Here is a 13,662-nt window from a genome sequence, read left to right on the forward strand (position 1 = left end):
ACACACTGATGAAGCAGAGGGAGTAACTTGGGGTTAAAGGCTTTATATGTGATTTTTCACACTTAAATGTAGAAATCAAGTACATCCTCTGAAAATAACTGTGAGTCATGACTGTCTACAATGGGTGTAACACCCGAGTCCCACTGTCTGTGATGTTTTCAGAGTTTTCAGAGTCCTATCTTCACTTTGTTTACATCGCCCGGACGGCCGGCTGACTCCTCCCCTCGTGTATAAAAGTTGTTTAATTGAGGGACTAGAGAAAAGAAGAATAACATACTGTACTCACTGCTTAACTGTGTTTCTAGATCACGCTCATTTCAGGTAAATTTACATGCAGTGTGAAGATACGAGCAGAATAAAGATCACTAGCATTAGCATGCTAACACAACAATGCAGCGCCAGTTGTTTTGATTTCATGCTGGAGCTCAAGGGCGACATCTGCTGGATCAAAAAAAATCGAATATAAAGCCTTGAAGTGTCTTGCCCAAGGACACATCAGACATGTGGCTGGAGGAGCTGGGGATCGAACCCCCGCCCTTCACAGGTTGATCAATCAATCAATCTTTGTATAGCACCAAATCATAACAAATGTTATCAAGCGGCACTTTACAAAAAGAGCAGGTAAAAGACTTTACTCCATGTTATGTTACAAAGAGGCAACATTTAGGCTGAGAGACGACCGACTCAACCAACTTAGCCACAGCCGACGGCCCCGCTAGCTTGGTGTTAGCTCTTCCAATGAGAGCTTGGACCGTGTTGTAGTATGTTGCTAACGGCATGCTAATGGTTGGGGTTAGTATGCAGTTGTTGTAGTTCTCAAAAATCAGTCACTTTTTGAAGGTCTTGGTCTTGTCTTGGAATCGAAAGCATTTTTACTCGGTCTTACTCAAAATTTTAAATCAAGACCACCACTGATCGGCTATTTTTCCATGTCATTACTGTGATCAGAAGGAAAACAACCCTTTCTAAAAAAGAGGAATAACTTTAATTCATTCATAATTTGATTTTTATCCCCTGGTTACGGCCTAAGTGAGTGACACGCCCCCTACCCAAAAGATGAGGATTTTTCAGTGATATTTATGGTCTTGTCTCGGTCTCGCCCTGCCTTGGTCTTGACTCGATCTTGATCCCTAAATGTCTGGGTCTGGTCTTGGTTGGTGTGTCTTGACTACAACACTAGTAAGCAGTATACATATTTTGAGGATGTGGTAGGCACTATGTATGTGGTGTCGGATACAGCCTGACAGTTTCACTTTTTGATTTAAATTCAGGAGAAAAAAAAAAAAAAAAAATCAACTTTTCCACAAGACTCTAATTCTTTGAGATGTAGCCGTGTTTGTCACTAAAGTACATTTGCAGTGACAGCGTTGAGCCACCACCTGGTTAATGAGCTGAAATCTTCCACATGCAGCCCTGCTAGGAGGAACCGGTTGGAGAAAACAGGTCAGAAACACTAGCAGCTTTGACGCTCTGCCAGATTAACCGCTAAGAGAAAGAGAAATGAAAGTCTGGTTGAATGCAGGGTACTCACAGTCCTCGGTCCTGGTTTGCTGGGGGAACATGTAGTTAGTCAGCACGGTTTTGTGCGTCTCTGGATCCTCCTCTTTCTGGAGCGGGATCAGGGGCTTCGACTGTGAGAGACAGAAAGTAGGTTTGTGAGTGTTCAGTCTTTTGCAAATCGGCCGTGCTTTGACAGAACGAATGTGGTCACCCTGATTTCCCACAGTTCTTTTCAGACAACTTTCCTCCTGAGCTTCACCAGCTAACTTTTTTTTTTTTTTTCTTCCCTCAAACCACCCACGAGCTTCTCTTTGACGGTTTTTCCTTCTGGGTTTTATTTGTGGCCTGTAACACAACACTCCTTATCATGAGAGAGCCAAACTTATTTATATACACGGAGCATCTTTATCGCACAAATACTGAGACAACACAAACCAAAAGGTTGTCAAGATGTTGGATACAACCCATGATTTAAACAGTTCAGTCATATTTCAACCCGAGGAGAAAGAGAGAGAGCGAGGAGGTGTGTCGGAGTTTGCAAACTGTCTGACTTGCAAACAAAAATGTATGAGTCCCCTTTTTTGTTTTGCCTGATGAAGGTCAGGTACTGAAACGTTGCCGATAAATGTTTGTTGGCAAGTTACTGCGTCACGGTTTTGCTCCGTCGGACGGCATGAGCCCTGCAGCTGTACACATATCACAGAAGAACTACAAGATCTCAGGGAGAACTACAAGATCACAGGAGAACTACAAGATCACGGGAGAGTAAAGAGAAAAACATGTAAACATGTTGCTTTGTCTTTCTCAGGATGATTCGTCGTTCATTCGCTGCCTGTTTTGACCTAATTTTGATAAAGTGATGGACTATACAACGTGAGTCCGTATATTGTGTTTTATTTTGAAATTGACCGGACACTCTGTGCGTTTCCTTGACTGACTTCCTGTCAGGGTGTCGATCTATTCAGTTCAGCTTGATGCATGCTTGCAGCGGGCTCCAGCGAAACTTTGGGCTTCTTGTTACACACAAATCTTCTTTTTTTTAGGACTGTTTTTGCCTTTATTAGATAAGACAGCTGAAGCGGGACAGGAAACGCTTGAAGGAGAGAGTGGGGGATGACATGCAGCAAAGACCATTAAGCATCTTCTTATGGGTAAAGCCTGCTCAGTAACGACAGTGATAATACATCAGTGTCTGGGTAAATATCTGCCAATTAAAGACGAGAAACTTGAGAACAGGGATGCAGAAAAACTGGCTTCAAAAGCTTTAAGAGTTCTTTCGTCTTCAGGTTATTATTTATAAAACTGCAGCCAACTTCCTTACACCATACCGAAAACATTTGAGTTTTTGAGCTATCAGATCGGCATTGGCTAAAACAAATCCTATTGTTGTTGGGCTACGGTTAATAAGCAGTAGATGGGATACTGATGAGATGTGGAGATGATATTCTGTATTTCAAAGGCAGCGGATGTGAGGCCAGGAGAGGGGGAGACGGCTTTCCTGCAGCGAACTCAAATCTATTCCAGCGAAAATTTGTGAAGGCATTTGAGCAGAGACTCACAATAGACTGCCCCGAGATGAGGAGGGGGAGAAAAAAGAGCCATGAATAATTGATTTTGAGAGTCAACAGACTGTAATTTGGAAATATTTATAAACCTGAAAGAGCAAACAGCACACTGCAGAGTCCTGCTGTGTGTGCCCGCCGTGCTCCGGCTTTACTTTGCTCTTTAACGCATTAAAACTTTTACTACACTGCTTGGTATGAATACTTCAAGAGCTCCTTTTCTTGTACTCATCTATGACAAAAAAAAAATGGGGCTCTAAACCACTTCCTGAGCCCGAGCGCACTCCATCCAACGTTTCTCCCTCTGAAAGGCTTATCTCTTGGGGGCCACATGCACAGTCGCCGAGGCAAAAGTCCAAATTTCAAGCACCACAAACTCGCCGGTTAACGTTCATCTCTCTGCTGCGGAGGAGGACGTCACAATAATAAAGGCTTTGACTTGGAGTCACTACTGGTAGAAATAAATGTTATGGACAGCACAGCAAGAAGATCTATCTTTTTATTGTTTACATTTCTGGCTGTTGGTATGCGCTTTCATAGTTTTTCTTTTTCATTGGTGCGACTGTGTAGGCAGCTTAATGTGAGTCCAGGAAAAAAATTCCCCCAAGGGGCCAACTAAGTGTATCGTATCACATCAAGTCACATCTTACTGCATTATTGCATCGTCTTGTATCTGATCATATCATACACTTTATTTTCTGTCGCAGAATGAGCTAACACAAATATTTATCCATGCCTGTATAGATGATGCACTTATATGTAGATCTTCTATACAAACCACATACAAATGTATATATGCTCATTCTGACAGTTTATCTTGTTTTTCTTCAAAACTATCAAATTAAAAGTATTAAAAAATTATCATATCATACAATAAAGAAGGCATCTAAATGTGTGCAGCACAAATTTCCCCAAAGGGAGGAATGAAGTCTATCATATTGTATTTATTGTTGGAAATAAGAACCCGTTTCCTGCCAAATACAGGTGTTTTTTTTGTTTTTTTTTTGCAGTGACGGGTGAATTTGCTCAACCTACCAGCCACGGTGGTGCATAAATACAAGTAATGTGCCAAGAAAAGAGCATAAATTGAACTACTTTTTTGCGCTCCGACTTTGAGCAAAGACAGCTTGTGCTGTACGCTCACAGAGCCACGCCTCCTCCTCATGACAGAGCGAGTATCAGTGTTTACCATGATGAGCTTTCTGCTTACTTGAGAGTAGCATAGCATGTATTAGCATCACCATTTCAGCAGGTTAATTGTATTATATTGTATTGTGTCATGTCCTGGTCTATGGCATCAAATCATACCAAATATAGTTAGCTGAATGTGAATGCTGAAAAGTATATTCTACTGTATCATATCGTATCATCAGTGTGTATAGGTGTGTACCCCCCTGGCCAAAAGTTTGATGGTCAGGTAATACACACAGTAACACATGGTGACCAGGTGAAATCTCTGCCTCTGTCCTCTGCTGTTTGTTCGTCTGCTCAGACACAAGAGGGTACCCCCTCTTTTTTACAACCAAGACCAGGATCCTAAATTAAGTTTTATCGTTTTAACCGTCAAAAACTCCCTGCTTCAGGGGGCAGGGTACTTACAGCAGTTCGAGTACTTGCAGCACTTAGCAGGAAGGTGGAGCGGGAAGTTTGGATGTTTTGTCGTCCATCTCTCAAAGCGGGAAAACTGATTTCCCAGCTCAGAAATTAATCTCATATTGTGCTCTTTATCGCAGCTCCCTCTCTTCACTCACCGTCTCCGGGATGCTCAACCATCACTGCTCTTACTTGCTCTTTTTTTTTTTAGTTCAACATTATTAAAGAGCCCATATTATGCCCTTTTTGGGGTTCGTATATTTAATCTATGTACCTACTTTTGTACGTTCACAATAGCTAAAGTCAGAAAAAAGTGTCTGTTTTCATGTACTGCTCCTCCTTGCTCCCTCTACGCTCTGAGTCCGTCAGCTACGCTCTGCTGAGCCCCCACTGTTAGACCCCACGTGGGCCAAGTCTGCTCTGATTGGTCTGCCGATTCGCTCTGTCGTTATTGGTCAGTTGCTCAGCACGGTTCTCGGAAATGTCCCCGTCCGAGGGGAGCATAAACATTAGCACCTTAGCACCACTGTGCTACCGCAGGCTACGGCATATCGTGGGCGTGCTACAGAAGTTAATGGGCGTGCAACATGAGCTGCTGGGCTTACCACAACGAGCCAATGGGCTTAGATCAGTGATCTCACACTGACAATGACGTCGGACTGACAAATTTTTATCGAGGGTGGCTAGAACCGAGCGTTACATGCAGCTAATGCTACAGCTAACAGGAGGACGTAGGAGAAGCCGCGTTTCCGTGGACTTTGAATTTTTGCACATAGATGTGCCTAAACATGCACAGGACACTTGGAAAACACACTAAAGAGCATATAAAACCAGAAAAAGAAGAATATGGGACCTTTAAAGCCAAAATAAGGAATGTGCATTGTTCCTTTTGTTGCTTTGTCTAAGACGATGATCCCTGCCAGTCAGATTTGTGTCTTTGCAGGTTGCAGAGATTCTTCTGAGCTCGTCTGGATTACCATAAAGATGTCTGGAACATGAACTAACGGTCAGGATTACATGTTGTAACCTTGAACGGATCCTTCCACACGTTAAAAATGTAGAGTTTAGGGTATCACTGAAGTCAGAACCGTGTTTAGATCTGATGTCCTGGAAGTGGTTTCGCTGCATTTTGAATGTGTTTCCCTGGAAGTCTAGATTGGATTGATTTACCGCTGAATGCTGTGGTGTACCCAATCTGTCTCTATCGAAAACAAATCAGCATCTGACGACTCTGAACTCAGCGGCACTTTTTCTCAAACATGTGTACTCGTGACTCATACTTGACACATGTGATCTTACCTGATTTTCAGACAGCCACATCGCAGTCATCTGGTTCAGTTTAGTGAAGCTGTACGGGAGATTCTTTAACCTGCAGCGGAGCAGAAACAACACAGGTGCTCAGTCATCTTGTAAAAACAACAACAACCTGACGTCAAAAAAGGGCCCATCAGTGGCGCTCTTGATTTAAAATCTGGAGTATGCCCAGTTTGAGACCGAGACAAGACCGAGTCAAAATGCTTTTGATTTCGAGACCTTCAAAAAGTGGTCTCGAGACGAAGACCGATTCATGTACTACAACACTAAGTGAGACAAGATTTTCTTTTCCTTTCATAGTGACTCAGTTACAGCGATCCTGCAGGAAAGCTTTTAAAAAAAAAAAAAGACTCTAGAAGAAGCTGCTGCTGATGTTTATCTTTTTTTTTTTTTAGGGATTTATCTGCCGATGAATGTATTTTTCTTGATGACTCAATGGAGTCTCAAAGAATAACATAATCAGGAACTGCAGTCAACATTTTCTACAACTTACTGACGTCTATGAAAACAGAGGTCCGTGAATGAAGGGGATTATTGCTTTAAATTTATTTTCATGAGGCAATAAAGGAAGCAGAAATATACGCCCTTGGCCTTAAAACTTGACCCTTATTATGCATGAATACTGCGGGTCCAGACTCACTTGTTGTTGCTCAGATTTATGACCTTCAGCTTCTGCATGTCGCCCATCTCCTCGGGCAAAGTCTCCAGCTTGTTGGAATGCAGGAAGAGCACGGTTGCATTCTTCCAGTTTCCCATCTGTGAGGAGAAGACACCAAATACTCTGAGTCATGAGCTGACAGGGCGATGCTGTTACAGCTGAGCAGGCAGACACACCACACCATTTAACACATCTACACAAAACACACACACATATATGTATGTCAGTGTGAATCACTCACCTCAGGAGGGAGCTGGGCCAGGAAGTTGTGATCTGCAGCAAACGTGCGGATGCTGACACACTGACCGATAGTGGAGGGCAAGGCCTCGATCTCGTTGAAGCTGCAGTCCAGCTCATCCAGGGACGCCAGCCTGATGACGCAGAAGGATTTACAAATTAAGAGTTGGAATTAAAACACAAAGAGTACAAACTACGAGACACAGCTTTAAATCTCTTCTGAATGATGCAGAACGTGTTTTATTTGTTGTTGCTGTCGTTTCAAATCCAGAGCATTCAGGAGCAGAATCTAAAGTTAGAAGGAGGACATACTGGCTGCTGCATTGTTGTCAGAGAAGCCAGCACTTCAACATAGCATGTTTCCTTAATGTCTGATCATATCGTAAGCTCACGTTATCATTTCAGTCACTGAATATCTTAAAGATTGGACCTTTAAAAATGTCTATAAAACTCCCTTAATCACGCTGCATTTTAAATACAGTCGCAGCTCATGAGACCGTTTTCTTAAAGTAACAGCGACGCCCTGGGAGACATTCACAACAACAACAAAGATGCATTTTAAAACCTTCATGGGACACCATTCGATGCAGTGACATTTTTTTTAAAAAGTGAGCCCATGTTGACACAGATCGTGCTTCGACGCCGGGGCTTTCTGCTGAATGAAATATGCAAATGCATTCTGGGAATTCAGGCGAACAAAAACTAGACTGCGACTAGCGGGACTAGCTACTGTATTACAATACCATCAAAGTCCAAAAAACAGCGGATTTGACCCCTCTCTGCTGAATACATAACATGGACAAAAACAACACTGTGCAAGGAACAGTGGGGCGGAATCAAATCAGCTAAGAATGAATGAATGAAAAAAAAAAAAAAAAAAAAAAAAAAAAAAAAAAAATCAGCTTGCTTAAACTGAAATCCTTGCATGGGATTAAACTAAACCGCAGGCTTTATCGCATAATCTGTATCAAATTACACAAGGAGACACATTCTAGCATACGGGACAATCGAGGGTGTGTGTGCTGTTTGGAAACAATGGAGGACATAAAAGCGTCCTAATTGTTATTGCATGTAGATCTGTCGCTGTGTGTGAACATGTGAGTGGACAGATGAAAAAAGAAAACACTGTTTAGCGATTAAATCAGGATCTTAATCTTTATGATGGACTACAACGACGGGGTCAGGATGTGGACCTGGACTCGGCAGCTGTCGGATTCACCTGTCAGCTTCAGACAATATCAGTCTGAGAACAGCCACGCTTGGATTTAATCCGACAGTGCTGCGATGGAGGGTCATCTGGCCTTGAGATTACCAACGAACGCAGCACGATAAAAGCAAAAGCTCAAACCGTCGCCCCGTAAATCAACATGTCTCTGAACCATGACATTCAATTATGGTGGTTCATGCTCCACAATCACGGATATTAATCAAGTTACTCGATATCATCGGCATTAAACCAAAACAAATAAAGCGTTGGTACACATTACGCTTAATGGGGAATATGTGATTTATCCAGACAGACGTTTTATGTGATCAGTGGGACGGGAGATGAGAAAATAATCCACTGATCTCCGGGTTTTATTCTGCTCATGTTAAAGCGACTGCTGTTACGCTCACCCGCCGATGGAGTCGGGCAAGTACATCAGCTGGTTCTCATCCACCTTCAGCGCGGTCAGCTTCTTCAGAGAGCCTAGAAAGCGAGAGGAAGAGGAAGAGAGAGAGAGAGAGAGCGAGTTAGAGGGGAGCAGCTCAGGGCAGTTAGTGATTATCACTCACTGTTGCACAACAAAGAGTGATATCCATTACAGCACTTAATTGGATTGATTCGTACCGTCATCAATACAGAAATCAACCCCGGCTCTAAAGCACTGTGCATCAAGGCTCGTCTGATTTCATTAGCTTGGTCTGTACTCACGGACAATACTTTTTCCTCCCCTTAGGGATTAAAGGAAGTGAGTAAATACTGGATCATATATCTGAACATAGAGGTGGAATAAAAATGTAGATATTGTAGAAACATGCAAAGGTGGATAAAAGCTCAGTCCTAGAAAATGTGAGGAGTCATCACTCTTATACACCTCTTCCTTTTTCCATTTCCCATCTGCACAGCTGTACCAAGAGTCAGCCTCTAGTTGGACACTTTAATGCTAACCTCAATTATTTAAATCGCACCTTTAATGTTTACACTGACTGTTATTTAATGTCTTCTTTTTAAACATTGCTGTACATATATAAACAACACAACTTCAGAAGGTCAACACTTTTTTTTATTTTTTATATTCAGGTCTAATTACAGATTTTTTTCCTCAACTGTTTAAAGGTTCTTGTTTAAATTTCACATATTTTTATCCCTGCACGGGTTATGTACATTTCTGGTATAAGTCTATTTTTAATTGCACAGTTTAAGTTTGATTCATCTAGAGGGATTCTTTAAATCTTTTTTTCAGGTTAATATATATGTATGGGAGGGGGGGCGTCGGTTTTGTAGTTAATTTGTAACAAATGTTTCATGTCATGTACGTCTTTGTAACCTGCTACTGGATGCTTTGAATTTCCCTCGGGATCAATAAAGTATCTATCTATTTTGCCCGCAGCAAGTCCCGAGTGAGCTGATGTGAAAACACAGCAGGATATTATCAGGAGAATTCACCTCGAGCCAATGGGAAGGGGGGAGGTGACATTTATCCGATCTCAGGTCACTTATTGACTTTAATTGAGGGGTCTTTTCAATCAGTCCAGCACTCCACAAGGTTTATGCACTGAACAGTATACCACCTTTTTCTTTAAATGCACGATTAATACAAGTGCAACAAGAAAAACTGTTAGTAAGCTGCTGTAAGGAGATTTTTTTTCTGCTTCTTCTTTTCTTACATGATGGTGTTTTCAGCTGAGAAGAAACATCTGCCATAACGTCATCTACAAGACTTTTCCATAAACTACACAGGTATGGACAATAAAGAAAAATGCACAGGCAGGCTGTTTCATAATGTGTTCTTAACATTAAGACGTGTTTGAGTGTGTGTGTGTGTGTGTGTGTGTGTGTGTGTGTGTGTGTAATGTAATGTAATATTTACCGATGGAGCCCGGCAGCTGTGTGAGGCCGTTGTTGGACAGCAGGAGGTCCTGCAGATTCTCACAGCCGCAGATCTGCTCATCCACCATCTCCAGGTTGTTCTTAGAAACATCCAGGTACACTAGCTGTTTGAGCGTCCCCAGCATCTAATTTAATAACAGACACACACAATCAATACACAGCAATACCCTCATAGTAACACATCCTCGTGAAAGGTATGGCAAGAATACAGCTGGAAGTCGGACTTTGATAATTCAGTGTTGTTTTTTCTGACTTCCGATCTAAATGCGCTCCAGTGCATCTGCTGGTGAAAAACATGGATGCCTGCAGGAAGCTCATGTTTCTTTTGCTCGCCTCAGAGCATCAGAAGCAAGTACTGAGTACCTACATGAGCTGCCAAAGCAACATCAGTGCGGAAAAACGTCTTGCTCGTATAGAACTTACCACACAGCTCAAAACTGTGTAAGATAAACGAGTGCCGTGTTAATGATGCGTTCCACTGTTCTCAGAACTCGAGGAAAAACAACTACCTCCGACATCAATTCCACCGACTCGGTCTGAATGGATCCTGCCTGAGTTTCCAATTTGGAATTCCGACTTGAGTGACCGTTCCATTGCACTTTTCCGAGTCGGAGGTCATTTATCGGGGGGGGGGGAATCGTGCTTAAGGGCGGTCCTGGACAACTTTGCCTAGTGTGAGTGCACCCGAAGAACCAACTGTAACAATGCTGGTGGGACTGTAACCTTTTCCATTTAAAAACACACATTAACAAACGCATGAAAACATTTGCAGCATTCACACAAACGTCATGGCTTATTAAAAAAAAGGCCAGAATGTGATTACAGCTGATGCTGTTGCGGCGCTGGCAGCCAAACAAATGCTTTAATTATGACCCAGTTACAAACAAGCTGGCCATTTGGAAGAAAAAAAACATGAATCCCTGGTACACTAACACTTTCCGACTATCAAAACATCGTTATAAATTAATTATGCTCAAAGAAAATAATTACTTCACAGCTGCTTTTTTTTGGTAATTATAACTGGGACATCTGCAAACCCAAAAGTTTGTCTTTCCCTGCAAAACGGTCTAATTGTGTTCATCCAGGGAGAGAAACATTTTTAAACTGGCGCGGCTTCTTCTGCTCGCTTCTTCAAAAGGCCTGACAATCTGATACGAACTGACTTGACTGCGCCCCAGTTTGACGGAGATTTAAGCCGACATGAAGACTGAAAATCAAGGGAAATGATGTAAAGATGATGTTTCTGGAAGCAGCCACGGAGTGTGTGTGTGTGTGTGTGTGCGTGTGTGTGTGTGTAGGAATGGATTGTAGTCATAGTTACCCCAGGTAAAAACGTCAGTCTGTTGCCGTCTATCCACAGCTCCTTGATTCCGGTCAGCTGCTCCAACACCTCAGGCTGTGGATGTGGAGAGAAAGAAGGAGGTTAAGTGAAAGGGTGATGTGTTTTGGAGTGTGTGTGTGTGTGTGTGCGCGTGTGTGTGTGCTAGCCTGCTGGGCAGAGACAGAAACAGGAAGAAGAGCTTCACTCAAAAACAAGCTAAAAATGAATCATGAGGAAATGTATTTATTACCCTTAATGTGATTATGATGTCTTAATTAACGCTGCGTCTTCCGATGGTTACAAATGAGCTCCTTCTTCGTGTATGCTCACAGAGGAGTTCTGTTTTTTTTCGGTCTTTTCTAACCTGAGCCCATATTTCTGCATTTGTTCTGGTCTAAATGACTAATGGGTTTTTGAGATGCAACAGAAGATTGTTTTAGCCGGCAGTGTATCACCGCAGGCGAACGCACTAAATCAAAGTCAGCCGCCCATTAAAAGTTTCAGATCAGATTGTTATTCAAAGTGTTCAGAGGAGGACGAGGAGGGAGAAGAATGCGGATATATAAACCGTTGTTATGATACGAGAAGACCGTTTTCACACTGCTGTCGCTCACTAATCGAGAAGTATGTCTCACAAAAAGTTGAGGTCGTTCACTTGCTTTAGCCACTCCCCTTTTTCTTCTCATGCACTGATTCACTGAGCTGAACAGCCAATCAGAGTGATACCTATCACCAACCGCACTGAACCTGATTCAACATGTGGAATCTGCCCAAAAAAAAAAAGGTAACAGGGGGCCGACGGGTAGCAACGGAGCTGGACACACCGAACGTTGTTTTTATGTTGGGGTCCCACAGGGATTGGTATTAGGTCCATCTCAGAGGGGAGTACTTGAGACACTTCATTATTCGCTTGTTTTACAGTCAAAGCTCTTTCAATGGACTTTTTGATGTTGGGATTCGAGATGTTTGTGTTCCCTTTTAGTCATTTAGACTCCAAAATATGTAAAAAGAAAATATTGCTTCACGCATTAAAAATGCAAGAGATGCCTTACATTTCAAAGAATTCAGGTTAAGGAGAAGGGACAGATTAAGGACAGTGAAAGGTGAGGTCACCAGCAGAAAGGTAGAAAGCCGTGGGCATCAGCAAAGCGGCTGACAGATACTCACCACTTCAGTGAACTCATTACTCCCCAGGTCCAGCCTCTCCAGCTGTGTGAGCTTATGCATGCTCCTGTGGACAAACAGGACACAGACAGGGTGTGAGATCTTTAAAAAAATTTAAAAAATCAACACGGATATCACATCACTCCCACATAAAATAAAGCCGTTCATCAAGTCAGAGAATCACATATTCAATGTTTTCACAAGTGGAAAAGTGTCACTAAACTATGATAATTTGCAACGTGCTCCGAAAACTCAGGCCATAAAAAAAAGTAATTAACTGTCAGTTTTAATGTGAAATATTAAACAGCATACATTCTCTAACTTTGCTCAATCATTTTACAAGCAAATAAATACCTTCAAGGTGCTCAGGCGTGACAGAAATATGTTTTAAATAATGGAAAAAGTGACGTATGCTAGCTCTAAGCCTCAGCTCAAGAATTTTCTCTCCCCCACATTCAGGTCGCAGGCTCACACTCTGTGCTAGAAAGTAAACAAGCAGATACAAACCAGGACTAGACAACTGCTCTAACTCTTACTTTATGTTATTTAACTGGTCGCTAGTAAACCAGAGAGAGGTGCTTAATGCTCCTAGCAGCTAAAGTGAGAGTGTTTTAGTCTCCAAATCTCCAAACTGTGCTGAAAAAGACGGATTGAACCCTCAATCGCTGCAGTACATGACAAGATGAACTTTGGCTGCCCCTCTAAAACTGAAAGTCATCAGTTTAGAGGGCCTGTTATTACACACCCTGATCAAGTCTTTATATTTTGCAATTCTGGCAGAAAAAAGAATAGTGATGCACAAATCCACTTTTAAGGAAGACCACCAAAACATTACTAAAAATCAAAACAAAAACAAAATAAAAAAACATCTTTAAAATGTGGAAGACAAAAAAGCATGGCAAAAATAAACGTTGCACAGTTGTATTGGTTCAAGCCTTTACAATCAGTCAATACTGATGGTGCATTCATGTGCTGTTGGACACATCGGGAAAAACGAGATTCCGAGTTGTAAAATGCACATGAACGTCTGCTCAAGTCTGAGCAACAATATCAGAAACTTGGGGAAAGTAAAGTGCCCTGAACTGAAATCCCATCAACACACTGAAGTTAGAAGAACAACCTCCTAACTCGAGAAACTGGGGCCATCCGAGGAGCACCTGAATGCAGCATGACACCATCATCTCACGCTTATAATGGATGTTTTACTACCAAAAAGGAA

General features: G+C 42.1%; 1 protein-coding gene across 3 annotated transcripts in view; it reads right to left on the reverse strand.

Annotated features, from left to right (window-relative positions):
* Positions 1-13,662, reverse strand: part of erbin (erbb2 interacting protein) — a 69,894-nt gene that overhangs the window by 16,393 nt on the left and 39,839 nt on the right. For all 3 annotated transcript variants that reach the window (XM_061060966.1, XM_061060965.1, XM_061060967.1), the window contains exons 8-15: positions 12,447-12,510; positions 11,280-11,354; positions 9,939-10,083; positions 8,482-8,554; positions 6,869-6,998; positions 6,610-6,725; positions 5,955-6,024; positions 1,532-1,631 (exon numbers count right to left, since the gene is read on the reverse strand). In XM_061060966.1, coding sequence (XP_060916949.1) covers positions 1,532-1,631; positions 5,955-6,024; positions 6,610-6,725; positions 6,869-6,998; positions 8,482-8,554; positions 9,939-10,083; positions 11,280-11,354; positions 12,447-12,510 — 773 coding nt within the window. The remainder of the gene's footprint in view (positions 1-1,531; positions 1,632-5,954; positions 6,025-6,609; positions 6,726-6,868; positions 6,999-8,481; positions 8,555-9,938; positions 10,084-11,279; positions 11,355-12,446; positions 12,511-13,662) is intronic.

The sequence above is a fragment of the Labrus mixtus genome, chromosome 17 (genome assembly GCF_963584025.1).
Source record: "Labrus mixtus chromosome 17, fLabMix1.1, whole genome shotgun sequence".
Lineage (NCBI taxonomy): Eukaryota > Metazoa > Chordata > Actinopteri > Labriformes > Labridae > Labrus > Labrus mixtus.